The sequence below is a fragment of the Mus caroli genome, unplaced genomic scaffold, assembly GCF_978045245.1.
Source record: "Mus caroli unplaced genomic scaffold, Mus_caroli_1 scaffold_18, whole genome shotgun sequence".
Lineage (NCBI taxonomy): Eukaryota > Metazoa > Chordata > Mammalia > Rodentia > Muridae > Mus > Mus caroli.
The window spans coordinates 37,944,678-37,972,657 of NW_028227273.1; the positions used below are offsets into that span (position 1 = coordinate 37,944,678).

At 50.2% G+C, this 27,980-nt stretch overlaps 1 protein-coding gene across 2 annotated transcripts in view; it reads left to right on the top strand.

Moving 5' to 3' along the window:
• The first annotated feature begins 1,653 nt into the window (after positions 1 to 1,653).
• Mllt1 (MLLT1 super elongation complex subunit) overlaps positions 1,654 to 27,980 on the top strand; it is a 47,249-nt gene continuing 20,922 nt past the window's right edge. Inside the window, exons 1-3 of one of the 2 annotated variants that reach the window (XM_021149618.3) lie at positions 1,654 to 1,862; positions 10,717 to 10,897; positions 17,689 to 17,771. In XM_021149618.3, coding sequence (XP_021005277.1) covers positions 1,851 to 1,862; positions 10,717 to 10,897; positions 17,689 to 17,771 — 276 coding nt within the window. In that variant the 5' untranslated portion in view covers positions 1,654 to 1,850. The remainder of the gene's footprint in view (positions 1,863 to 10,716; positions 10,898 to 17,688; positions 17,772 to 27,980) is intronic. The other variant, XM_021149617.2, reaches the window with a different exon arrangement.

Consider the following 27,980-nt stretch of genomic DNA (forward strand, 5'->3'; position numbering starts at 1 on the left):
AATGTGGGTTCTGGAGGACAAGATCCAGGTCCTTGGCTTATCTCTACAAGACATTATGCAGAAACCGTTCCCTGTGAGCTCTCTTCAAAACCAGACCAGTTATATCCGTTTACCTGATCTAGTCTTTCTGAATGATGAGTGAGCCTCAGTCATCGTTAGGGCTAGTTAAACCACTGGTGGCATAGCATCTTCACTCCATGAACAAGGGAGGGCCTTCTCACCACTATCTTGAGGGCACAGTCTTACTGCCTCCACCTCCAAGTGTAAGGGCTTGGTCTGGTACTGCTTGTATTCAGGTGCTAAATTCTGTATCCCAAGGTCTAGTTGCCCCCAAGGAGGCGATCCTCACATACCCCAAGTGATGCTACGTATGTAACCTAGCTTCCCAAGTCAATTGGTCAATAAAAGGCTAAAGCCGGTGACTGGGCAATAGATAGAGGTAGGTGGGTTTTCAGTTACCTGGCTGGAGGTTGCAGGTAGAGAAAGGAGAGAAAAAAAGACAGGGAAACTGGAGGAGGCCGCCACGAGAGGAGATGGACCATAAGCATGTGGCCAGGAAAAACAGCAAGTAACAAGGGACACATGGGCAGGGATGTAAGTTAGAATAGCTCCAAACTAGTTCCAAACTAGAAGAGCTGCACAACCTAGACTTAAGGTTTGTAAATAAAATACCTGGATTGTGTGTCTTTTCTTCAGGTTAGCAAGAATTTGTATTTCCTTTTATATCCAAGTTCTAGGATGATAGACGTGTGTCACTGCACTTGGCTTATAGAGTCTTGAGGCTAGAACCCAGGGCTTCATCGTTCTAGCAGAGTGCTCTACCAATTATGCCCCAGCCCTGGCCTTCAAGTAAAAAGTGAAAACAGAGCTGTGGGTGTAGTTCAATGGCGGGAGCCCTGAGTTCAATCCCCAGTATGTCAGTATCCACAGTCTACAGTTGACTACTGACTACCGTTCCTTTCCCTGCGTTGAATGAATGAGACCGCTGATCATTTAGAATGGCTCCGTTTCAGATGTGCACTGTTACAACCACAGAAAGAAGAACCATCTCCGACAAGTTTTTTGTTTGTTTGTTTGTTTTTTAAAGCTTACATTTTAAATGGTGCGTGTCTGTGTGAGAGCGCTAGCACCTGTGTGCAGTGCTTGAGAAGGCCAGAAGAGGTCACTGAAGTCACAGGCTGGTTTTTTACAGATGCACAATCCTAGCCTTTGCAGGGAGAAGTGGGCTGAACCCGCTGGCTTTACAGGATCCAGACCGGTAAACTAACCTCCGGCGCTGTCACGCAGGAGCACCGAACATCGCCAGCGCTCCCTCCCTCCGCAGGGCTCGAACTTAAACTTCTTAGGGCCTTTTAATGGACGTCCCCTCTAGAGCCGCTCCGGGGGCGCAGTGCGCAGGCACCGCGCCACGGCCTGGCCCAACCCCTCCACGTGCGGCGCACACCTCGCGCCGCTCGGCAGAGCTCGCCTCGCGCCTCCTTCACTCCCTCCGCCCGCCCCCCTGCGGCGCCGGTTTTCTATTGGCTGACGGCTTCGTCGTTCTGACTGTCGCCCGGCGGGCCCCCACCAGCCCGGAAGTCCCGCCCCACGCGCGGGGTTCTGGCCTTCTGACAGGCTCAGAGGCTTGTCCATCGGCGAGGCCGGGCCCGAGTCGGCGGCTGGGGGCCCGCGGTCGCTGAGCGGCCCGGGCTGGCGGCGGTTTCCGGTTCAGCGCGGCTGGCGGGCGGGCGGGCGGCCCGGAACGGCGGCGGCAGCGGCGGCGGCCCCCGACAGACAATGAGAGCGGCGGGGCGTTGCTGAGAGGCGGCAGGGAGAGCGACGCGGGCCCGGGGGCGGGGCGGGCGCCAGTCATGGACAATCAGGTAAGAAGCCTCCGCCCGGGACTGGCCTCCCGCTGCCCTGCGCGGCGTTGTGGCCGGCCCTGCGCGCACACCGCCCCGTGGGCACCGGGTTTGCGCGCGCCCATTCGGATGGGCCTTTCTCCAGCCACTGCGACCCCGGGGCGTCCTTCCCCCATCGCCATCTCGGGATGCCCCTCCTCCACTGTGACCCACGTACCCCTCCCCCATCGCGACCCCAGGTCTGGTGTAGAACCCTTTGGGATCTAACTCAGCACCCCAGTGCCACCCACTCCACACTGGGGAATTCTCTGCCAGCGTAGTGTATCCACACCGCCGCGGCATCTTGAGGGACTCAGCCTGGCTCAGAGCCCTGTGAGACACCCCTTAGAATCCCAGAGTACCCCCTGGGCATCATTCAGGAACCCAGGGCTTCAGCACCTTAGGAACAACATCTCGTTCCAGAGTCCCCGGAGGCGCCCCTTAGGAATCCAGTTTACACACAGACTCTTGAAGTGTTTATCAGGATCCCAGGGATTTAGCACCCTGGACATCATCATAGCCTGGAACCCTTTGGGATTCCCCTTAGAGCCTTGGTACTTACTACCTTAGCACCTTGGGGATCTCCAGCCTGCTCCACAGCTCTCCAGGAAGACTTTTGGAATCCTATAGCCACTCACAGCACCGTGGGGATCCCGTCCTGGCCCCACATCCCCTGGGGAATCATTTAGAATCCCAGTAGAGAACGGAACCCATTGGGATTAGCCACCCAGCCTAGCCGGGAACTCATGTCCCTTGTGAATCCAAATCTATCCAGACTCCCTTCAGAACTCCAGAACACCCCACAGCTCCTGGCATCCTTGTCTGGCCCAGAATCTTTGGAAACATGTCTCAAAACTTAAGTGGGACTTCCAGCCCCTGTGGTCCCTAGCATGGATCAGAATCTGTGGAGAGTCTACACAGAGTCCCCACAGACAGGGCTAGTAACTTTAGGATGGTTCCCCCTGCCACACACACACACACACACACACACACACACACACACATATCCTCTTAGATGCTACACCACCCCAAATAGGGCCTGAGCCTCAGTCTTTCTTTGGAAGATTCCTTCTTCCTGGGCCCATGACCCCAAATCTCCCCAAACTCCAGGAACCCCCCAACCAGATGCTAGCTTCAGGTCTGTTTTGAATGCTCTCTGCCCAGCCACACCCTCTCTCCATCTAAGACACTCACTTCAGGTCACTTTTCCCAGCCTCTTGGGTAGCCTGCCTCCTCTACCTCTTCCCCTAATGAGCATCTGGTTCCCTTGCACTCTGTCCTGGGACTCTGGCCTTTTGCCTCTGGGAACTTAATTCTGATGTCAGACCTTGAGCCTGGGACAGAGTCTTCAGCCCCTTTGACCCAACCAGCTGCCCACTCTTCTGTGCCCAGAGCCCAAGGGTGGCACTGCTTTTCAGACTAGACCAAGGGCAGTCTCAGACCTGATTCCCTAGAAGCCCTTCAGAGTCTTAAGACCCTGTTATGCCCCTCGGCTTTGGGCGGCTTTGCACCTGAGATGATTATTTCTGACTCTCCATCTGTAATCCTCATCCAGTCCCCTCACCCTGGTAGGCTCATCTGATCTCAGCTGGTCTTTCCCTTCCCCTCTGTCCCTGCTCCTTCTCCCCCTTCACATTCCTATTGCCTTCCAACCTCACTTAGCTGCAGGTAGGTACCCCAGGCACCCTGTTGGCAGCCCCTGCCACTTGAAAACCAGCCCTGTTGGTTCTCGTAAACCTGAGGGTCTTCTGGCCCTTGTGCCCATGTCACCCAGTTCTGTATCATGTGAGCTCCTCCCCATCTTCTTCAGATTACCCTCACTCAGGGTCACATCCTCCTCCTTCCCTTCCAAAGACAGAATTTTCAGGGGTACCAGTCCTGGGAAGGTGTGGGGCTGTGGGGGTGGCAGCTGATGGCTTCCTCTGCTGTTGGTAAGGGCAGGTTAGGGCATCCCTAGCTGCTGGCGCCATGGAGGCAGCTTTGTCTAGTTTGGCCATGTGGTTGTTAGTTTCAGATGCACCGGTAGGGACCTCCTGTGTGTCCCACTATCTATGACCTAGGACCACTGGGGCAGGTAGCTGGCATAGCTTTTGTCCCTGGTGTGCCTGACTTGCTGCTAGTGAATAGGCTGATTTGCAAGCCTGCTTGCTACCTGGGCTCTTCATTAATTGAACCACACAAAAAGTCCCTGTTCTTCGGCATCCTCTACACTCCAAAACTCAGGAGTTCTTGTCCTCAATAGAATCCCCAGAGATTAGAGGCCATTCCCTCTGTGGTGTCCTGAGTGGCTGTCACTTTGTGGCTGTGATGCTGAGGAAAGGCAGCAATTTCAGGGACAGTGGGGAACAGGATTTGCTCAGATGTAAGACCCCCAAGAGCTGCTGGTGCTCAGCTGTGTTTGTGGCTGCTTTTAGGTTTCAGCCAAGTAGATGAAAAGTTGAGTCCTTATCACAGGAGCACCTGCTAAATGCTGAGCAGCCATCATGCCTGAGTACCCAGCCATACCAGAGGGTAATGGATAGGACCCTGGCACTAGAAGGTGTTGGTATGCTTTTCCTTCCCGTCCAGCTCAGGAGACCCCCGCAGGCAGTGGAGGGCTGGCCCTTAGGGATGTGATTGTCCTCAAAGGACTGAAGGTGTGCAGGGTAGAGTCCGAGCCTCTCTCCACCATGGGGTTGCCATGAACCGATATGTATGTGCCTTACTGGGAAGCAGTGTGCTCAAGTTTGGGTGCTAGCCCTGCGTGCCTTCCCTGTCCTGGTCTCATGTTTCCCTTTGACTCTGAGGCTGGTGCAGAGGCCAGCACAGAAGCAGTAGTTTTTACTCTGGGCTTCCCATTTTCTCTATGGGCAGGAAGGCCAGGAAAGTGTCTCAGGTATCCCCTTCACGCCCATGCCCACCTCACTCCCCAATCCAGTGCTGTCTGTTGTATTGGATTTCCATGTTGAGCAGGGGCATACCCAGGATTGCTGCTGACTTTAGGGAGGGGTGGAATGGGATTGGCTTTTTGGGGAACAATACCAGAAAGATGAGAAGGGTTTGAGAGCCCAATGGGGCTCTCCAGTAATCATTAGGGAGGATGTTGTAACTCCCAAAGAACCTAGAGCCCCCTTCCCAGAGTTCCTGGCCTGGCCTCAGAAGGGATGAAGTGAGATCACGGGTGGCCCTGTTTGGGACTGCTCCACTCTGGGAATGGATATTTTTGGCTCAGGTGTGTGGCCAGTGTGGATTCTTTCCCTGATGTCCTGAGTGTTCCACCTCCCCACAGGAGTCCTGGTAGGGAGGCTGTGGGCAAAGCACTGGAGATAGAGCCGAGTCTGGTCCTCTGTAGCTAGCTCTAGACTTTCTCACTCTGCTCTGCTGGCCTGCTTGACAGGAGTAGGGACCTGCGACCTGGATTGGGATACCAACAGTTCTAGTACCCTGCCCAGGGAGTAGGAGACACATAGTGACTCTCCTTGTGTTATAGACACCCTCACAGTCTCCTTTCAGTGCCTGTCATAGCCATGTGGACGGCACACCTGTCCCTTCCTGGATCTTTCCCATCCCTTTGTTTTAAGCATTGTGCCCTGTCAGAAAGAAGAAGGTAGCTGGACCCAGAAAGGAGGTGACAGTAGTTGGAGGCTGGGCCCCAGGGTTGCCAGCTTAGATGTATTTTTTAATTTTTTGTTCTCCAGACTTGTCTTGCGTTTTGGCCAGGTGCTTTCCACTGGAGTGGAGTGTCTTAGGGGGTACCGTGTTTCTCTTATGCTCCAGGCTACCTGCTTGCCAGGTGTGCTGTGTGGGACTAGTTCTAGAGAGCACAGTTGACTTGGTCTTGTGTCACCAGTGCTCTGTTGGCTCCGGGTCTGGGTCCTGGCAGCTTCACCATCAGTGTGTGAACTTTGCTATGGGGGCAGACCTGATGTTTTTTCCTTACTGAAGGTGAGAGTCAGATGCATGCCAAGGTATTGCCAGCAGGAGCCAGATGACAGGTGTAATTATACCGTGGGGTGTTGTGTAGATTCCCAGAGGAAGGGGCATTTGTTACAGAGAACTCCCACAAGAAAATTAAATGAAAACCTATAGGAAATCTTAACAGGTAATGACTGCCTCCTGGGTCCAAGCTTTGACTGAGCTTTTGAGGGTTGGCCAGGAGGAGTGGATGATGGATAGGTAGGAGGGATAGGTTGATTGATATGTGGATGGATGGATGGATGGATGGATGGATTAGAAGATGGATGGATGGATGGTTGGATGGGTTGATGGATGGGTTGAGTGAGTGCAGCTAAGTGAGTGGATGGCAGGTGGGTTGGTAGATGTGTAGATAGATGGGTTGATGGTTATGTTAGTGCATGGTGGGTGAATAGACAGAAGGGAAGATGGATGGGTGACAGGGAGGATGGATGGATATATGAGTGTATGGTGGGTGGATAAGGGTGTGTGGGTGGATTTGGAGTCACTCAGAGCTGTGGGATGGGGAGTTCTGCCATTTGCCCCTTCACACCTAGAGAGAGCAGGCTCCCTCAGGAAGAGCCTGTGAGATGCCCCCTGTGCTGCTGTTTGTCTGGCTTGTTGGATTGAGATTCTGGGTCTGAGTACCCTCTGCCCGTTGGCTTCTGAGGCTTCGGGCTGCTGTGCCCCTTGGCTTCTGATCTCCAGTAGTAGAATGAGTGACACTTCTTAGAGCAGGCCTTGGCTGCTCACCTCTGCTTGGGGGCTTTCCTCGGGGTCCAGGCAGCAAGGTCGCTTATAGCTCCCAATTTTGTTTTTGTTTTTGTTTTTGTTTTGTTTTTGTTTTTGTTTTTTTTAGACAGGGTTTCTCTATGTAGTTCTGGCTGCCCTGGAACTCACTCTGTAGACCATGCTAGCATCGAACTCAAAAATCCGCCTGCCTCTGCCTCCCAGGTGCTGGGATTGTAGGCGTGCGCCACCACTGTCCGGTGTAGCTCCCGGTTTTGGGATTGTGCAGAGGCATCCATGCAACAAGTGGTCATAATACTAGGAGGGCCTTGTGGTGCTGGCGGCATGAGGTGAGCTGTGCTGGTTACAGTAGTGTCTCCACCCAAGTTCCACTTGCCATCAACACTACTCTTGGAGAACCAGCTGGTGGGTTTGCTCAAGTATGGGCACAAGAAATCCAGGTAGAGAGCAAGGAGGGGCCTGAAGATGATGGCACCAGGGTGGCTAGGGCTCAGCTGTGCCTTGAGCTGCAGCAGCAGCTTTAGGCCCCTTTCTCATGTTGATGGCATAGACCCTGTGGTGTCCCATCACCACAACCATTTCTAGAAGATTCTGGTCCCCCAGGGTGTGGGTCTCTCCTTGAGGTTCAGCACAGGACAAAGGTGATTAGGTCTGGAGGACCTGGACATGACTGGTTCAGCCCCTAACTGGGGGGTGTTGTGGCCCTAGTTGGTACCAGCCCTTTGGGAATTAGTGTCATTAGCCAGTGCTTTGGGCACAGGTTGCCAACGCCTAGAAACCTACAGTTTACTTTGGCTTGTGCCTGCGTCCTAGCCCCAATGGAGCTGTGGTCATTTGTTCTTTTGCAATAGCCACTGTGCTCTGTGCTACCTGTGCTGTGGCCCATAGGAGAACCTCATGTCAGGCAGGCAGCCCAGGGCTCAGCTGGTGAGTCGTAGGGTAGATAGATCAGGCCTAGAGCTGACAGGAACTCCAAAGAAGTGACTCAGGAGAATAGGGTCACCCGTGTTAGGAGTCTTGGAAGCCTCCAGCCAGCAGTGGCCCTCTGATCATGTTCTCCAGGATGCTGGCAGTATTGCTTTGGAATCATATTGAAAATTCTCTAACCATACCCCATGCTCATAAAACTGCTTGGGCTTCGTCTGTAGTTTGTCCATGCAGGCTTCCTGGGGTCTGGCCATGTAGCATAGGCTGGCCTCTGCCGGGTCACTAGCAGGCACCATACCCAGCAGGGTGTAAGTATTGATGGGTAGTTTTCCCCAAGATGTTCCCAGTGCTGGGATTCTGGGCCTCTGTTCTGCTCTTCTGACAGAGTTACAACCCTGCCCCCTTGTCTCAGAGACCACATCATATCTACACTCAGGTCCAGCTGGTTTCTCCTGTCAGGCCTTCCTTCCCTTTTTCCAGTTTCTCCCCCATCTGCCTCCATTTGTGGTCAAGCATATCTTTCAGATGTCCCTGCCATTACCCACTTACACAGTCCACTATCACACCCACTGTGTCCCATCTGGTTGCTCCTCTTACTAGTCCCCTGGAGCACATCCTAGGAGCCTAAACTATGCTTGTCCTGGCAGAGATTTGCATACACAGACACTAGAGGGGTTATGTGGTCAGGTGTGGGGAGACATAGGTATGACTTCTGGAGTCTAGGCACCTGGACATTGGTTCCACAGGGGAGGGCTAGCAGAGACCAGTGTGTGCGAGTTCCTAGAAGAAGGTCTGGGCCTCATACTTGATTGTCTTGCTTATCTGGGCAGGGCACTTAGCAAGTCAGTGTGGCCTCTGCTGCTGTCAGGATCCTGTTTTATATTATTAGGCCCTTCCACTAAGTGTATTCTGGTGGGGTCAGACAGGAGACCCCAGCAATCAGGAAGCAGAGGGGTGGAGAGTTCAAGGGCAGCCTGGGTTGCATGGTGAGACCTTGACTTTAAAAGGGTTGGGGCTGGGTGGACTAGGGCTAAGCATGATGGCACACACTTTTAAGTCTCAGCACTGAATTCAATGATAGTCTGGTTAACAGAGCAAGTTCTAGGCTGGCCAAGGTTACTTAAGTGAGATTTTCACTCAAAAATAAATATCTAGGGAGGGCCTGATGGTGTGGCTTAGTGCTTGCTTAGCATGCATGAAGGCCCTCGGTTTAATCATAGTATCACAAAGAGAAAGAGAGAGACTTGTGTGTGTGTGTGTGTGTGTGTGTGTGTGTGATTTTTTTGGGCTGAAGGGGTGGCTCAGTAGAGTGCTGACTTGCAAACATGAAGACCTAAGTTGAGTCCCTAGAAGTCGTGAAAAAGCTTGGTGTAGAGCTTGCTTGTGATCCAGACCTTGGGGGCTGCAGACGAGGAGGTCCTGGGGCATCACGACCAACTGCTCTAGCCTAATGAGTGTGTTCCAGGCCTGTGGGAGACTCTGTCTCAAAGAAAGTGGGCCTGGGCAATGGCTAGGCTGTTAAGAGCACTTGGTACTGCTTCAGAGGGCCGGAGCTGGGTTTCCAGCACCAAGCAGGTGACTCACAAACACCAGTTCTAGGGAGTCCAGTTCCTCCTTCTGATGTCCCTTCATTCCAGCTCCACACACAGCAGATACACAGACAAATATATAAATAGAGTAAAAATAAACATTAAAAAAGAACAGTGAATAGTAATCCTGAGGGTGACCTTCAGAGCTGTCCTCTGCCTCCATCTACACACACACACACACACACACCACATTAAAAACATGTAAAAAGGCTGGGGACGTGGCTCGGTAGCAAACATGCTCACTGTGCAATATGAAGGTGCAGGTGAACTCCCTGGTACCCATGCAGACCAGCACTGGGGAGGCCCAGGTCTGGTGGCCCTCTCCATTTTCTGCTGCTGGGGTAAACACATGACCAAAGACAGGTGGACTTGGCTTATATGTCCCAGTTGCAGCCCATCACTGAGCCAGGGCTTGCTCCTCATGGCTTCCTTAGTTCTATTTTTTTATATATCCCAGGACCACCTGCTCCCATGGTAGGCAGAGCCCTGGCATATCAATCGTTAATTAAGAAACTACAGCACAGAACAATCTGATAGAAACATTTTCTTGCTTAAAGTTCCCTGTTGAGATGACTCTGGCTTGTGTCAAGTTGACAAAAAGTAACTAGCACCTGGGCAAGCTGGTGACCTAGACAAGCCAGGCCAGCACTGATGAGAGGCCCTTCGTCAGTATGTACAGTGGAGAGTTTGGGGGGAGGATCTTTGTGCTTGCATACATGAATATAACATGTCCAGAGAAGGTTTTACACTGCAGGGATTCTTTTTTTTTTTTTTTTTTTTTTTTTTTGGTTTTTCGAGACAGGGTTTCTCTTTATAGCTCTGGCTGTCCTGGAGCTCACTTTGTAGACCAGGCTGGCCTCGAACTCAGAAATCCGCCTGCCTCTGCCTCCCGAGTGCTGGGATTAAAGGCGTGCGCCACCACGCCCGGCCACTGCAGGGATTCTAGTTGGCCCCCTTTTCTGAGGTGGGCCCACCTCTGTGCTGGGAATCCCTTGGAGTGTAGTAGCTTTGTGCTTAGTTTGGGGCTGGCCTGAGTCACCTGGGGTTTCAGAGTACAGTGTTAAGACACTTGCAGGAGGAAAGGGAGGAAAAGAGCGCTCCATCAAGGAGCTGCTGTAGCTGGCTAGGTGGCTCTCCCATCAGTAGCAGGCTGCCTAGTTGTGCTCTTCAAGGTCTCAGGCTCTATGTTTAAGTGAACAGCAGGGGCCATGATAGTTTCCATAAAGAACACAACTGGGAGGTGGTCAGGGGAAAATGCCCAGTGGAGGGGACCATCAAGTTCTCAGTGATGTCCAGGGGTGGCATGGAGTTTAAGAGGTCAAAGATGTTGTTGCTAATGTAAGGAGCCAGGACCTGAGCCCTCTCTACACATGCTGGGGACCGTGTTGCATGTGTCTCTGCTTCCTGGAAGCATGCACTGACTGTGTCCTAGGCTGGGGCACAGGACAGCAGTGAGTGTCTCTGTTTCCATGTCCTAGGCCGGGACATAGGGCAGTAGTGTCTCTGCTTCCATGTCCTAGGCCAGGGCACAGGACAGCAGTGAGTGTCTCTGCATCCATGTCCTAGGCTGGGGCACAGGGCAGCAGTAAGTGTCTCTGCTTCCATGCTGACCAGGCCCTGCCTCTATTTCCCCTCAGTGCACTGTCCAGGTGAAGTTAGAGCTGGGGCACCGTGCCCAGCTACGGAAGAAGCCCACCACCGAGGGCTTCACTCATGACTGGATGGTCTTCGTGCGTGGCCCTGAGCAGTGTGACATCCAGCACTTTGTGGAGAAGGTCATCTTCCGACTGCATGACAGCTTCCCTAAACCCAAGCGTGGTGAGTTCCCTTTCCCCGCCCTTCCTCACCCATGGTCCCTGTGAGCTTGAAGGTGGCAGGACCCCTTGACTAGTGCCTGTGTCCCGCCTACTCATGGGAACTGGCTGGGGACATGTAGGTGCTGGAGCAGCCAGGAAGTATCCTGGGTCAGAAGCAATTAGGGTGATGGCTTAAGAACTCTCTGAGAAGTCTGACTGGGTATACAAACAACTCTTGAGGACTGAACCCATGCCCAGCATAAATAAACTCAGCAGTATTTTGGAGTTGTTTGGGTTTTTTTGTCTTGTTTTTATTTATTCTTTCTCACAGTGCTTTGTCTGGGCTTTTTCCCCCCTTGTACATTTTTTGCTTATATGTTAGGTATGTGTATGTTTCTTGTTCTTTCTCTTTGGCCCTTTTTTTACCCCCTTTTTTGTCTGTTCTGGTTTGTTTTTGTTTGTCTTGTATTACTGTTATTTTTTAGATGCTTGTTTGTAATCTAATGAGAGAAGGAAAGGATGTGGGCGTGAGTGGGTGGGGACGGGCCTGAGAATAGTTGGGAGAGAAAACCTAACCAGAATATACTTTTTGAAAAGTCTATTTTCAGCTAAAAAAAAAAAAATGCTTACTATTTAGGGTAGAAAGATTATGGGGGCTCCTATCACTACTTGGATACGTTCCTCTCTTCTGGGTACCATGTTATCAAGGCTGCAACAGGGTTGTCCCCTTACTTCCCCACCTGCCTCAGGAGCAGCTTCCCTGGGGGACAGTGTCTGGTGAGGTTTGTGATCAGAGGTGATTTCCTGTCCTCTGCTAAGGTGTGTGTGTGGGTGGGGGTTGCTGGTTGGGCTGTCTCGGCTGTTGACTCTTCACGTAGGGTCAGGGCTGGGCATGCTTTGGAGTCCACAGCCATTTTCTTTTTGTTTTGTGCTAATGATAAGACACATGATTTTACACATGTTAGCTGAATACTTACTGTTGGTCATACACTAATTCTGAGGATGATGGATTCTGGGCAGGGGCTCTACTCCTGACTGTGACTATAGCACCTCACTGGAGGATTCTGGGCAGGGGCTCTACTCCTGAGCTCTGCCCCCAGCCCCTCCCTGGGGGATTCCACTTAGGGCTTCACCCTGATCACAACCCCAGCCCCACCACTCATGGGCTTCACCTTATCACGCTCCAAGGCCCTCACTGTAAGATCAACTACAATAAACTCTGTTTTCTTGGGTGTCTCAGGACTGAGCAGAATGCTTTTCTGTAAAGAAGCTCTTCAACTGGGAAGAGCTGTTGCTGGATGGTTCAACTTCTGCACTGCTATATGGGCTGTAGCCCATGAATATTGACAGTGGGCCTGCAGTGGGTAACAGGTTATGCTTGGACCAAGCACCCCTCCCACACACCCATTTGTTTGTTTGTTTGTTTGTTTGTTTGTTTTTACATCCCAACCACAGTTTCCCCCTCCTCTCCTCCCAGTCTTTTTCCTCCACCGCCCCTCTTCATCATCAGTCCCTACCCCCGATCCCTATCTATTCCTCCTCGGTTTCTCTTCAGAAAAGGGCAGCCCTCCTAAGGGTATCAACCAACCATGACATAGGAAGTTGTAGTAAGACTAGGTACCTTCTCTCCTATTGAGACTAGATGAGGTAACCCGGTGTGGGGAAAGGGTTCCAAAGGCAGGCAACAGAGTCAGACAACCCCTGCTCCCATTGTTAGGAGTCCTACAAGAAGATGAAGCTACACAGCTGTAGCGTACGTGCAGAGGGCCTGGATCAATGCTGTGCATGCTTTCTTGTTGGTGGCTCAGTCTCTAAGGGCCTCTATGGGAACAGGTTAGTTGATTCTATAGTCTTATGGTGTCCTTGATCCCTCTGGCTCCTGCAATCCTTCCTTCCATCTTGTGCAAGATTCCTCAAGCTCTACCTAATGTTTGGCTGTGGGTCTCTGTATTTGTTTCTGTCAGTTACTGGGTGAAGCTTCTCTGATGACAATTGGGCTAGATGCTAATATATGAGTATAGAAAAATATAATTAGGAATCATTTTATTGTCTTTTTTCCCATTTATGTTTGGTTGTATTATGTTTTTATGTTTGGTGTCTGGCCTGTGCAGCCTCTGGTTCCTAGTTATCCAGGCTGTGGCAGCAGCGGGCTCCCTCGCATGGTAGAGGTTATCCAGGCTGTGGCAGCGGTGGGCTCCCTCGCATGGTAGAGGTTAAATTGGGTTAGTTGTTAGCTGGCTGCTCCCACAATTTCTGCGCCACCTTTACACGATTGCTATTTTGTTCAAAGAGTTCTCCTGTGCCCATGCATTCAAGGCTGTTCCCCTCTTTCTTTTATATCAGGTTCAGTGTGTCTGGTTTTATCTGTTGAGGTCTTTGATCCAGTTGGACTTGACTTTTGTATGGAGTGATAGATACAGATCTGTTTGTATTCTACATGCAGATACCCAGATAGACGACCAGCATCTTGAAAATGCTTTTTTTCTTCTGTTGTATAATTTTGCCTTCTTTTTCAAAAATCAAGTGTCCATAAGTTTGTGGATTTACTTCTGGCCTTCAATTCAATTCCATTGATAACCTGTCTGTTTTTATGCCAGTTTTTTTTGTTTTGTTTTGTTTTATTACTACTATTGCTTTGTAGTACAGCTTGAGATCAGGGATAGTGATAACTCCAGAAGTTCTTCTATTGTACAGGATTGTTATAGATATCATGTTTGTTTGTTTGTGTATTGTTGTTTTTCTATATGAAGTTGAGTATTGATTGTTCTTTTAAGGTCTGTAAAGAGTTGTGTTGAAATTTTGATGGGAATTGCATTGAATCTATAGATTGCTTTTGGTATGATGGCCATTTTACTATGTTAATTCTATGATCCATGAGCATGGGATCTTTCCATCTTCTGATATCTTCTCTGCTTTCATTTTTCACTGACTATGAAGCTATCATACAGGTCTTTCATTTGCTTGGTTTTAGTTACACTGAGGTATTTTGTATTATTTGTGGCGATTGAAAAGGGTGTTGTCTCCCTAATTTCTTTTTCAGCCTATTTATCATTTGTATACAGAGAGGCTACTGATTTCTTTGAGTTAATTTTGTATGCAGCCACTTTGCTGAAGGTGTTTATCAGCTGTAGGAGTTCCCTGGTAGTATTTCCGGGGTCGCTTATGTATGCTCTCATATCATCTGTGAATAGTGAGGACTTCTGAGCACCCTCTGGAAAAATCTTGTGTGTGGCATGTGAATAATCCCTGTGTTAGGGATGGAGACCAAGGGATCTGTCTTAGTTAGGGGTTTACTGCAGTGAACAGATACCGTGACCAAGGCAACTCTTACAAGACAACATTTAATTGGATCTGGCTTATAAGTACAGAGATTCAGTCCATTGCCATCAAGGTGGGAAGCATGACAGTATACAGGCAGGTATGGTGCTAGAGGAGGAGCTGGGAGTTCTAAATATTGTTCCCAAGGCAGACAGGAGAAGACTGCTTCATGGGCAGCTAGGAGGAAGGTCTCAAAGCCCACTACTCCCATAGTGACACACTTCTTCCGACAAAGCCACACCTACTCCAACAAGGCCACACCTCCTAATAGTGCCAATCCCAGGACCAAGCATATGCAAACCACCATAATGTCCTTTAGTTGTATTATTGCTCTGGCTAGGACTTCAAGTACTATATTGAGTAGCTACAAAGAGAGTGGGCAGCCTGTCTTGTCCCTGATTTTAGTGGAATTGCTTTAAGTTTCTCTTTGAGTTTCTTTTCTCTTCACAGGCCGAGCACTTCTAAGGGCAGCAGTGGCTTATTTTTCTTCTATTCTTTTTTCTTTTGTGCTTTTCATTCAAATTCCTCCTTTCTTAGTCCTCATCTTTTCTATTTCTACCTGCCTTCCTTCTTCCTTCTCTTCAACCATATATCCATTTATTTGTCTACCCATTTATCCCCCCACTACCTGTATATCTATGTATTCATTACCAGTCCACCTATCTCCTACCATCCAGTCATCCACCCACCCACCCTCCCACCTGTCAGTCTTTCCACCTACCCATCTACCCAGTCACTCATCCATCTACCCACCCACCCATCCTTCTATTCCCTCCATCTTCTGTACTTTGGCTCCCCTGTCTTAGAGCATGGCACTGTGGCTGCTGTCCATAGCAGGTGTATGTGGAGGTGTTGTGTGTCCTATCTCATGGCAGCCTTCACAGGTGAGCAGCCAGCCCAGAGGTGCAGGCCTCCTGTCTGCCTGTACTTTAAGTGAGGTCATCTGACTGCAGTGTTGCATTCCTGCAGTCTCTGCAGGGTCATGTGTTGATGGCCAGCCTGGAGACCCTGGGCTGCTACATAGCGATCTTTAGGCCAGCCTAAAAACTATGGTCCTGCCTTGGTACTGCGTGCTGGACTCACATCAGCTTGCTTTATCTGTTGTGGCTGTGGTGCCTGCAGAGACCTGAAGTCTTCTCCCGGTGTTTGCTAAGTACAAGTGGCCTTTTCCTCCCTCCCTGTCAGCTTTGGTCCAGTGTCTGACTCCTCCTGCGGTTGCTGAGAAGCTATGACAGGACTCATCTCTCCTGGAGCCTCCAGCCTTCCTGTTGGGGCTGCCCTTCACCCAGCCAAGGTTCTGGGCTAATGTGCCCCCTGCTCTGGGGTTGGAGGGTGAACAGTGAGTCTGATTGAATTGATTACAGCTCTGATTGTGGATCTGACACAGGATGGGGTCAGCTTGTCTTTCACTGGGCCCCACCTTTGAGTTACTCTAAGAAAGACTTAAGTCATTGCAAGGTCAGATTACAGGGCCTTTTTTTTTTTTTTTGTGGTTAATTTAGCTTCCTGAGTGCTAGGATCACAGGTACCCCACCCCTCCCGCACAGTGACATTTTCTGTGGCATGAGCTTCTATTCCTTGGTATAATTGTCTGTTCTCTCTTCCATCCCGTTGAGTTTGTGGTATACTACAGCTGCCCTAGGCCTTCCTCATAAGATGGTCCTCTGTGCTCTCTCTGTATTCCTCTCTCTGCACCCTGCATATGGTTGCCGCAGTTGCCCGCCTGGGGTCTGTTGCCACTCATTCCTTCCGGGGTCTGAGTTGCTTCCACTGGATTCACTTTTCTTTAATGTTGTATTCTCTAAGGTTTGGTTTTGTTTTGTTTGGTTTATCACTTTTACATTTTGTATTCTATATATGTGTGTGTCTCTGTGGGTATGTGCCAGGGAGTGCGGGTGCCCCAGGAGGCCAGGAAAGGCCTGGAATTGGAATTGGATTACCTGGAACTAGAATTAAAGGTACTTGTGAGGGGTGCTGGGAATTGAACTGGGGTTCCCTGCAAGAGCTGAGCCATCTCTCCTGGTCCTAAAACAATTTAATTACATTAATTCATTTATTTTATGTATGTGTTGGAGGAGGGGTACACCATAGTGTGTGTATCAAAGCTAGAAGGCAACTTTTCTTCCCTGTTCCATGTGAGTTCTGGGGCTCAAATGTAAGCCATCAGGGTCAGTGGCAGGCTTCTTCACCTTCTGAGCCATCTTGCCAGTCCAGATTTCAGTGTCCTTTGTTGCCATATGGGACTATGGGCCAGAGGGAGTTCCCAAAGAACTGTGTCTGCCCCTAACTTTCCAGTGTTCCTCCTGGACACTTGGTGGAGGGCTGTAAGGCCTTTGGGGACCTTTAGACACACAGGACTTCTTTCCTGACATGGATGGGTTGAGCTGTTTCCCATCCCTGGTGAGGTGATGCCCTCCCTGAGCAGCTAGTGACCTGGAGACCAGAGACCCTATCCTGTTGTCCTTACATGGATCTCTGATGGCTGGGTTGTTAGAAGGTGATGGGGTTAGAGTATGTGGATAGGTGTGAGGGCATAGTGGGGTTAGAGTATGTGAATAGGTGTGAGGGCGTAGTGGCCATACACTCTAAGACTCTTGGCAGGGCAATCTCCACCTCCTTCAGTTTAAGGGGGCCACCCTCACAGGAAGAAGTCAGAAGGGGTAGTGAGTGCATATACACAAAATAAATGAATTAGCAAGAATGAATGAGAAAGGCATTGCTTTGTGGATGCCATGATTCACATGCAGATCCTGATGTAGGTCCCCAGGAATGGCTGGTGCAGGCATCCAAAGCATTGTGAGGGCCGGGAGGGTAGGATAGCCCTGGTGGAACCAGTAGAAGGGAGTCGGGCCCACCTTTCTCATGACTGTGGAGCCACAGGTTAGTCTGGCCTTTGCAGTTGCTTGCCTGGGTCCCATGCAGAGATGTCTTGCTGGTCTTGTGTTCAAGGACTCCTAGGTCCTGCAGGCTACCTGTTTACTAAGCTTGGCCCCAGAATCACACAAGGTGTGCAAGGGTGATATCTGAGAGTGTCATTGTCATCCACCTTCCACCTTCCTCAGCCCTGCTATCTTCCTCTTTCTCCCTCCATCTCCATTTCTCTTTTGCTACCATGCTTGGGTGGCTGTTCTCAGCAGCCTCACCTGGGTAAGGTATTTGAAGGAGATTGTGGGTAGACAGTGAGTGGGACAGGGTTGTTCCAGAGCAAGGTTTTCAGGAAGTTGTGTCTGAGTAACTTGGGGAGGAGCTCCTGTGCCCTCTGCCTGGCATCCCTGCTGCCAAGGTGCTTGTCACTGCACAAAGTGCAACATGTTATAGCACTTGGTCTGTGGTAGCCTGCCCCTGGCCTGTTCCTGACCCCACTCTGCCCTGTCATTTCTCAGAAACCCTGGTCTGAGCTCCATTGTTCTTGCAGCCTAGTCTCCTAAGCAGCTGGAGGGCCCAGAGGGTTGTGGCAGGTAGGAGGCTGATGGAGTATTTTCACTCTCTTTGCAGTGTGCAAGGAGCCCCCCTACAAAGTGGAGGAGTCAGGCTATGCAGGCTTCATCATGCTCATCGAAGTGTACTTCAAAAACAAGGTAAGAGGCTGAGTGAGTGGGGAGCACCTGTGACCCTGGCAGGAGCTGGCCTATAAGGGAGGGAGGGGGGGGGGCCCTAGGAGCACATGCCTGTCAGCCAAGCTCAGACCCTAACAGAATGAAAAACAACAAAAAGTGGAGGTTGAGCCAGTTGCAGTTTGCATAGGCTGAGAGTAGTAGGTGGTACAGGTCCCTGGACCTGACTGGGGCAGAGCTTTGAAGAAAGACATGCAGATCTCCAATCTGGTGGTCTAGACAGGACTCAGAGAAACTGCAGCTGCCCACACACAGCTGGACTAGGAGATGGGGTTTATGCACACAGCTAGACAGGGAGGCAGGTTAGTTAATCTCCGTAGGACCCCTCTCTGTAGGGGAGCAGTCTGTGGACTGTCAGCACCCAGCATGAGAAAGCTGTACATCCTGTCAGTGCTTGCAGTTGCTGTGTGGTGTGTTCCCCCTCAAGACTGCTATCCCTCTGAACCTCAGGCTATGGTGTCCTTGACATAGGCACCTCTGTCAACAGTACACATTCAGTTAGAAACTCAGGACTTCACTCTTCCATAGTTCAGTCTCTGGAAAATGAGTAAGAAGGACATGTCCTTGGGGCAGGTTCTGCTGGAGAGGCCACAGAGACCTCCAGACACTCTAAATGTCCTAGGCTGGCAAGTGGGGAGGCTGGGTTGGCTGTGTTCTAAGTACTACCTTTCTAAGGGAAGAGTTGTCAGTATCCCCAAGTGAACGGAGCATGCAGAAGTAGTGGGCCCACAGACAGGAGCTTGTCTGTCAACGAGCAGCTGGGACAGCATGCAATGTGAGCACATTTTCATCAGCCTGCTTCTGAACTGTGCATGCCAGTGCTTTTCACAGCAGCACAGCACAGGGCAGAGGGTTTCTACCTCCAGAGTTGCTACTTCTGTGTGCTAGGCAAAGCACAATGTTTCTCTGTAGTTCTTTTTTTTTTTTTTTTGGTTTTTCAAGACAGGGTTTCTCTGTGTAGCCCTGGTTGTCCTGGCACTCACTTTGTAGACCAGGCTGGCCTCGAACTCAGAAATCCGCCTGCCTCTGCCTCCCAAGTGCTGGGATTAAAGGCGTGCGCCATGATGCCCGGCTCTCTGTAGTTCTTACACCTTTATAATTTTACTCTGTCCATGCATTTGTATATGTATGTGACACACAAACATACATATGCATGGACAAATGCGTACACACATGGAAGTCAGAAGACAGATTATGGGGGATTGGGTTCTCCTTTTATCACGGGGCTTTGGGTTTTGAACTCAGGTCATGAAGCTTATCTACAAGCACTTTGAGCTGTCTTGCCCACCTTCTCTCAGTTGTTTTGAGGGTAATGATGCCTCTATACGATAGCATAGTGAGGGTCTTTTTTTTAAAAAGATTTATTTATTTTATGTATATGAGTACACACTATGGCTGTACAGATGGTTGTGAGCCTTCATCTGGTTGTTGAGAATTGAATTTAGAACCTCTGCTTGCTCAGTCCCTGCTCGCTCTGGCCCTAAGATTTATTTATTATTATAAATAAGTACACTGTAGCTGTCTTCAGATGCACCAGAAGAGGGTGTCAGATCTCTTTATGGATGGTTGTGAGCCACCATGTGGTTGCTGGGATTTGAACTCAGGACCTTAGGAAGAGCAATCAGTGCTCTTACCTGCTGAGCCACCTCATCAGCCCTGAGGGTTTTTTTTTTTTTTTTTTTTTCTGAGTTGTGTGTGTTGTTGTTTTTATGAGTTCCCCACCCTATCTTGTGAGAATATGGCCTCTCACTGACTTGGCTATAGTGAGCTCTAAGCATCTGCCTGTCTACACCTCAGCTCTGGGTTATAGATCACACTCAGGAGTGAACTCAGCTTGAAAGCAAAAACATCACCAGTGAAGCTGTCTGCCCCACCCCTGAGGCCCAGTCCAGGAGCATCATGCTTTGCTCTGTATCAGAAAAGGTCTCTGTTGCAAGGGCTACCCTTGTTCCTGCAAGGCCTGAGTTTATCTCGGCCTTTTTTTTATATCAGCTCTGCAAAAATTTGAGAGTGACAGGAGAGACACCATTCTGTCGAAAGGACCTCTGGGGACAGGCTTAGGTGTGCAGCCTCAAGGGAGCAAGTGCTATTTCAGTGGATTGCAAGTGCATCCTGAGTTTCAGCAGTGCCATAGGGGAGGTAGAGCCAAGGTCATGAGTACTTCCCTGCAGCCTTCAGTGATCGAGTGGCAGAAAGCACACAGCAGTCTGTCCTGCTGTAGTCCAGGAAGGGACAAAGATACTACCAACCTGTTCATGGTGAGGCCTTGAAGTATAGGGACAGTGGGGCTACTGGGGCAGCTGACCCACCTCTGGGCCGACAGGCTCAGTGTCCTGGGGGGTTAATGATTGTTCATAGTCCCCTGTGCTTAGAGGCCTTGTGTCCCTGACACCTGTGGGCCTCTCTATGCTTGGCCAAGCTCTGGTTCCTCAGGCGAACTAACCCCAGCCACCCATAGCCCTCTGTGATTTGTACTGGAGCCTGTTGTGATAGTGGGTGAGGAGGCTGGGTGGTAAATATATCATGCCAATGGAAAGCTCAGTGCTCTGACAATAGGCAGGGACTTGGTTACTACACAGGCTTTCACCCAGCTCTGTAGTGCTAAGTCCCCCTCTGCACCCCCAGTCCTCATGGGTTGACTCACCGCAGGTCTAGCCAGAATTGGCTGCTCTGTCTCAGCCTAAGGATGGCTGCCAGAAAACACATGAAACTCAAGAAGGCAAACCAAAGTGTGGACACTTTGACCCTTCTTAGAAGGGGGAACAAAATACCCGTGGAAGGAGTTACAGAGACAAAGTTTGGAGCAGAAACTGAAGAAACTGTCCTACCTGGGGATCCATCCCATAAATAACCATCAAACCCAGACACTATTGCAGATGCCAACAAGAGCTTGTTGACAGGAGCCTGATATAACTGTGTCCTGAGAGGCTCTGCCAGTGCCTGACTAATACAGAAATGGATGCTCACAGCCATCTAGTAGACGGAGCACAGGGTCCCCAATGAAGGAGGTAGAGAAAGTACCCAAGGAGCTAAAGGGGTTTGCAGCCCCCTGGGAGAAACATCAATATGAACTAACCAGTAACCCCAGAGCTCCCTGGGACTAAACCACCAATCAATGAAAACACACAGAGAGACTCATGGCTCTAGCTGCATGTGTAGCTGAGGATGGCCAAGTCGGACATCAATGGGAGGAAGAGGCCCTTGGTCCTGTGAAGGTTCTATGCCCCAGTATAGGGGAATGTCTGGACCAGGAAGCAGGAGTGAGTGGATTGGGGAGTGGGGGAAAGGGGAGAGGATAGGGGATTTTTGGAGGAGAAACTAGGAAAGGGGATGACGTTTGAAATGTAAATATCTAATAAAAAAAGAAAAAAAGATACACACACACACACAAATATATATATATATATGAAGAAAAAAAGGATGGCTGCCAGAGGATAGAGTGATCTGATTTTCTGATTGCATGGCTGTAGTGAGGTATGATGTCCCTGTGTCCTTACATGCTGTTGGTGTCCCCAAGGGTTGACAGCATGGAGTTCTTGGGCTGGGGAGCCTGCATAGTAGCCTGGGTGGAGGCTGTTTCCCCCTGTTCCTGTCTCACACTGAGGCACATCCTGGGTGGAGCTGTTATCCATGTCCTGGCATCTTGGGCAGACCTTGTGCCAGGCACCATTTAAAGGGAGAGTCGCGCTCCTGGTGTTTCTTAGTTGCTTTGGCCATAATGGGATGGGCCAGGGCCACTGGGCTATGCCACAGCACATTTCAGTGCCCTCACCTGGCTGCTCACTTGTGTTAAAAGGATTGGGTGGGTGGGTTGCACTGTGTGCTTAGCCTCTGCTCTTCATCCTTGCTCAAGGAGGGGCTCTGTGGTTTCCAGCAGCATGGCTGCTCATTTGCCACCATGATCTCTGGGCCAGGAGCCCAAGGTGGCTGTGCACAGGTAGGTAGTCTGCTTCACCCAACAGCCACACCAGTGAGTGCTCATCTGGCAGGAGCCAAGGCAACTCTGCCCAAGGTTTTGAGGCTCTGTCCTATGTCTTGTCCTAGGGGAGAGGGATTGCACTGGTGCCTCAGGAACTTGCAAGCCAGGTGGTTGAGGTTCTGTGCACACTCTTCAGGGATCCCAAGGGCTTCATGTGAGCTGCAGGTCAGATGTCATGGACTTCTTGTTGCTCTGGGCTGCTGACCATGCACAGTGCCCTGTCTCCACATTTCCTTCTGAGGCGGTTCGGGCTCTTATCTATCTCATTGCAGGGTCTCTCATGTGGCGAGATTCTCTTGCTGAGGATATGGGTGTTTTCTGAGTCATACTGGACATCTGTACAATGGCTTCCTGACCTGTGCATACACTCTCAGGGGATTGTGTCTCTTAGGGAGCTGGGAGTCAGTCCCCTGGAGGGAGGAGCCAAAGCACTGATCACACCAGCGGTGCCTATGTCAAACAAGGTCTTGTCTCCTCATCACTCAGGCTACAGATACAGGGAGAGAGGTCATTTGTGGGTACTTGGATCTTGCTCTGGGTGACATCCAGATGACACACTGGAGGCATGCCACCATACCCCTGGTGTGTACAGTGCTACCTGTGTTGAACTGCTTATGCCATGTACAGATATGCATTACTGTCAGACAAGGGATATCATCAGAACAGGGAGAGAGACTAAGAGGCATAGGACATCCAGTGTCTGGAGGCAGCAGGAGTCAGGCCAGGCAGAGTTACAGAGGTGTCCCTGTCTCAGCAACAGCAGAAAGAGCATAGGCTCTAAATGACATACCATGCTCAGATCTTAGGAGCTGCTGCTGTCAGAGTGAACAGGTGACCTCTCAGGGTCTTCGGTTCAGTCTGTGAAGTGATCAGAGGCTGTGACCTTAGAAGGTTATCAGAGGGGAGGAGGCAAGGGCATTCCAAACACATCTGTTCACAAGTGTCTGTGAGTGGTCTTAGAGTCTCCCTTCTTCCCAGCCACCTGGACCCATACAGAGGAGGTCCAGGGCCTCTGCAGGCTGTAGCTGGAGGAAGGCTCGTTGTGATGTGCCTGGCTTCTTGTAAAGCATGGTAGGTAGGTCTGTATCCAGGCAGTGAGGAGCTTGCCAAGACCCCAGGGCCTGTTTTCTGATAGGCTGAGCTGCCCTTGCAGCTGGATGGTTACCTTGAGTCTATGAAGCCTTGTCTATAAAGGAATTGGTATTTAAAAAGAAGGGCTTGCCTTCTTTTTAAAAAACTTGACATTTGCCGGCCAGTTGTGGCACATCCCTTTAATCCCAGCACTTGGGAGGCAGAGGCAGGCAGATTTCTGAGTTCGAGGACAGCCAGAGCTACACAGAGAAACCCTGTCTTGAAAAACAAAACAAAACAAAACAAAAAAAACAAATAAAAAACCTTGACATTTATTTGTATGTGTGTTTGTGTATTTGTGTGAACACATGAGTGCTTGTATGTATGTACATGGAGGTGTTTGCACGTTTGCATATGTCAACATGGATGAGTGTGTCTTCACGCCTGCTTGGGTCACTTTTGCACTCATGCTGTAGGTTGCATTTGTGTCGTTCAGGGCCAGCTCTGGCTTAGAGACTGAATGGTCACTCTCAAGGGAGATCAGGAGCCGCTTCCTTCTGGTTTTTCATACCAACATTTGAGTGCCTGGCCGTTGGGTGCCCTTGTGTGTGCTTCTTTAAAGACCCCTGATTTAATGTTCTCTGTTGATTGTGGACATCAGAGTGGTAGCTGAGCACCCAGCCTTGCTCAGCCTGAACCAGGCTTGAGCCTAATAGTGCTTGCCAAGATGTACACAGCACCTTGGCTGTTTGCTTTTGCTGTCCTTGCTGAGCACCAGCAAGCCAGACTGGAAGCCCATCCCTGCCTTTCTTCTACACTTCACATACGCTCAGAAGCTACTTTAAACAGCCTGTTGTCAGAGCCACATGCCGCAGGCAGCAGGCTGTCCTGCAGAAGTTACAGAGGTGGGACCCACAGGGGATCAGCTCTGCAACTCACTGTTCCTCCCCACTTTCACTGCTGTTGGAAATGCACTGACCATGGCAGCCAGCGCTACATCTGTGTATGGCATTGTTTGTTCTGGTAGATGCAGTGGAAGGATTAGGAGGGGCCTGGGAAGAGTATGAGGAATACTGAGAAGAGTAAGGGGCATTGGAGAAGGGGGTGCTGGGAGGAGTTGGGGGGACTGAGAAGAGTAAGGGGCATTGGAGAAGGGGGTGCTGGGAGGAGTTGGGGGGACTGAGAAGAGTAAGGGGCATTGGAGAAGGGGGTGCTGGGAGGAGTTGGGGGGACTGAGAAGAGTAAGGGGCATTGGAGAAGGGGGTGCTGGGAGGAGTTGGGGGGACTGAGAAGAGTAAGGGGCATTGGAGAAGGGGGTGCTGGGAGGAGTTGGGGGGACTGAGAAGAGTAAGGGGCATTGGAGAAGGGGGTGCTGGGAGGAGTTGGGGGGACTGAGAAGAGTAAGGGGCATTGGAGAAGGGGGTGCTGGGAGGAGTTGGGGGGACTGAGAAGAGTAAGGGGCATTGGAGAAGGGGGTGCTGGGAGGAGTTGGGGGGACTGAGAAGAGTAAGGGGCATTGGAGAAGGGGGTGCTGGGAGGAGTTGGGGGGACTGAGAAGAGTAAGGGGCATTGGAGAAGGGGGTGCTGGGAGGAGTTGGGGGGACTGAGAAGAGTAAGGGGCATTGGAGAAGGGGGTGCTGGGAGGAGTTGGGGGGACTGAGAAGAGTAAGGGGCATTGGAGAAGGGGGTGCTGGGAGGAGTTGGGGGGACTGAGAAGAGTAAGGGGCATTGGAGAAGGGGGTGCTGGGAGGAGTTGGGGGGACTGAGAAGAGTAAGGGGCATTGGAGAAGGGGGTGCTGGGAGGAGTTGGGGGGACTGAGAAGAGTAAGGGGCATTGGAGAAGGGGGTGCTGGGAGGAGTTGGGGGGACTGAGAAGAGTAAGGGGCATTGGAGAAGGGGGTGCTGGGAGGAGTTGGGGGGACTGAGAAGAGTAAGGGGCATTGGAGAAGGGGGTGCTGGGAGGAGTTGGGGGGACTGAGAAGAGTAAGGGGCATTGGAGAAGGGGGTGCTGGGAGGAGTTGGGGGGACTGAGAAGAGTAAGGGCTCTGGGAGGAGTCAGGTTTAGTTTCACTTTCTGAACAGCTCCTCGTGTCCTGTGGTGGCTGCACCATTTTGTTTTCACTGTGGTGGGACTTCCTGTGTTTGAATTAAGCCACACCTACTCTGTTTAAAGCATGGCCAGGTCAAAGGATGGGTGGATTTTCTAGTTGAGGTTCTTGCCTTTGTTTATTTGGCCATGGTGGCCCAGCATCTTCTGACGGCTCACTGGTCACAGATAACTTCTTCAGATAATACACTCCACTCAGTTGCTGTTGCTGTGCAGTATGGTAGAAGTTCTTTGTGTACTTTGAATAGTAAACTCTGGCCAAGTGTGAGCAGCAGCTGCTCTACTTCCATCTGCAGTTGTTTTCTTATTTGTGGTGTCTTTTTATGTACAAAGATCTCACATTTTTATGAAATTTGGTAATCTGGTTTTTCTTTTTTTGCACATTGACTGTTATCAGTTGCCACCGAAGGCCAACCCTGAGGTTTACACCAGTAGTTGTGGGCTAGTTTGGTGCAGGAGACAGAGCCTGGGCTTCACACATGCTGGGAATGTGTTCTGCTATATAGTCCTGGCCCTCCGGGGCCAGTGTGGTTTTACTTTTGTGTGACGTTTGAGACATACTATATAGCCACGATTGGCCTGGAACTCACACCAGGCTGACCTTGCATTCACTGAGATCTGTCTGCCTCTGGAGTGCTGGGGTCAGTTGCTTGTGCCATTGTGCCAGCTTCTTTTTCTTTTTTCTTTTTTTTTTTCCGAGACTGGGTTTCTCTGTGTAGCTCTGGCTGTCCTGGAACTCACTCTGTAGACCAGGCTGGCCTCAAACTCAGAAATCCGCCTGCCTCTCCAGTTTCATTTTTATATATGTATGTTTTATTATACTTATTTATTTTGTGTATCTGGAGGCCAGAGAACAACACGTGGGAGTCCGTTCTCATATTCACCATGTGGGTCCTGGGGCTTGGCAGTAAGCATGTTTCTTTGCCTGTTTAACCATCTTGCTGAACTATTTATTTATTTTAATATATTTAGCCCAGAGTCTCAGCCCCGGGAATGATGCCTCCCACAGTGAACAGATCTCACTTCAGGTAGCCTAGTCAAGGTAGTCCTCACAGAGTCATGTCTTCCAGGTAACACTAGATCTCATCATGGTGACACTTAGCTGAGCTATTCAGAACTTCACATCTGAAGCTTCAGTGGATTTATTAGTAATATAGGTTTAGTTTGTTTATGTGTGTACTGGGGTGGTTTTCCGTGTGTCCCTCACATTATCTGCAGTTAGCTTGTTTCCCTTTCCCGATTCAACACCTTGCTTGGGCTTCTTGTCTCATTGCTTTGGTAAGTACTTCAGCATTGGTGCTTCCTCACCTCCCTCCTGGTTTTAGGGGAAGTTTCTATTGGTTATAAATCTTTTGTAAATGCCCACTGTTGGGTTAAGGAAGCCTACTTTGGAAAAACAAAACAAAACAAACCCAAAAACTTTACTCCCACAGCATAGCTTAGGGTTCATACACATTATCCTACACAGTATGCACAGCTTCTGTAAGTGTAGCCTGCAGTGCACTGCCAATCAAGATTACAAGGATCTGAGCAGCTTCTGTGTCAGGGGTAGGCTTAGGACCAGAGGTTCCATGGAAGCTGTGGCTCCTGACCACGAAGAGATGATAGGACTTTTAGATGCTCTGTCCTCAGAGAGGCAGGGACTGAGCACAGATCTTTTGTATGTCACACATGCCCCTAGCTGCCAGTGGGATTTTCTTCTATGATGAGGTATTTAATTTTGTCAAAGCCTTTTTTTTTTCTGCCACTGTCAAGAAAGACCATGTGGCTGCTCCCTTCCTGTTAGCAGTGCTACGCTCCGGGTGGCTCTGTGTGCTCTGCCTCGCAACCCGGCTTTAACCCTGGTGTGTGGTGTGTACCATCTTCACAGGTGTTGGATCCACTCTCCCAATGGTTCACCACAGTGTTTGCATCTGTGTTCTTAGGCATTGTCAGTCACTGGCTTCCTATGGTGTCCCTGGTGTCTGTATGGATTGATTGCCACCATACAGATAGTTTTGGAGAATGCCACCCTTCTTGCTATCCTGCTGAGCTCAGTGGGACAGGCTATTGTTTCTGCATGTTCAGAAGGTTGTGCAGGGGAAGCTTTGTGTCCAAGAGTCCTGTCTGTCTGTGGCAGGTCTAGAATCTGCCATCCTCCCGCCTCAGTCTGCACAGTTCTGAGGTGCAGGTATTGTTGTTTTGTTTTTTTTAAAGATTTTTGTTTATTTATTATTATAAGTAAGTACACTGTAGCTGTCTTCAGACGCACCAGAAGAGGGCATCAGATTCCATTATGGGTGGTTGCTGGGATTTGAACTCAGGACCTCTGGAAGAGCAGTCAGTGCTCTTAACCACTGAGCCATCTCACCTGCCCCCTGAGGTGCAGGTATTACCACTGCCTGTTGTTTCCATGGAGTCCTGATGGCTGCTTGAGTCTCTTGCTTGTGGTGGATTTGTTCAGAATCTCTACTTTTTTGTAGAAAAAGTTACTTTGTTTAAAAAAATTATTTGGTGTGTTTAATTGTTTGCCTGCATATCTGTCTGTGTACCACATGTGTGCCTGGTGCCCAAGGTGTCCAGAAGAGGGCATCAGCTCCCCTGGGACTAGAGGTTGATGGCTGTGGCTCCTGAGAAGTGGCTGCTGCTCTCACCTGCTGAGCCACAGCTCTCTTCTGGAATCTGCTTGTGAGTAGGAAGATGCTTCCTTCTCTCAATGATTTGTCTGTTGGCGCCCGCTATTCCGTGTCCCTTTAGCATTCTCTTAGCATTTATTTGGTGTGCTGTGTCTGTCCTGACGTGCATGAGTACATGTGTGTATTAGCATGTGTCCATGTACGTGTCTGTGGAGCCCAGAGGTCAGTATCAAGTATCTTCCTTAATCTTGGCCCATATTTTAAAAAATTATTTTACTCTATCTTTTTAAAGTAGGATTTAGTTTCTTTAAATTTTTTGTTTATTTTTATATGTATGGGTGTTTTGCCTACGTGTATGTCCATGTGCATGCCTGATGCTTGCAGAGACCAGAAGAAGGCAT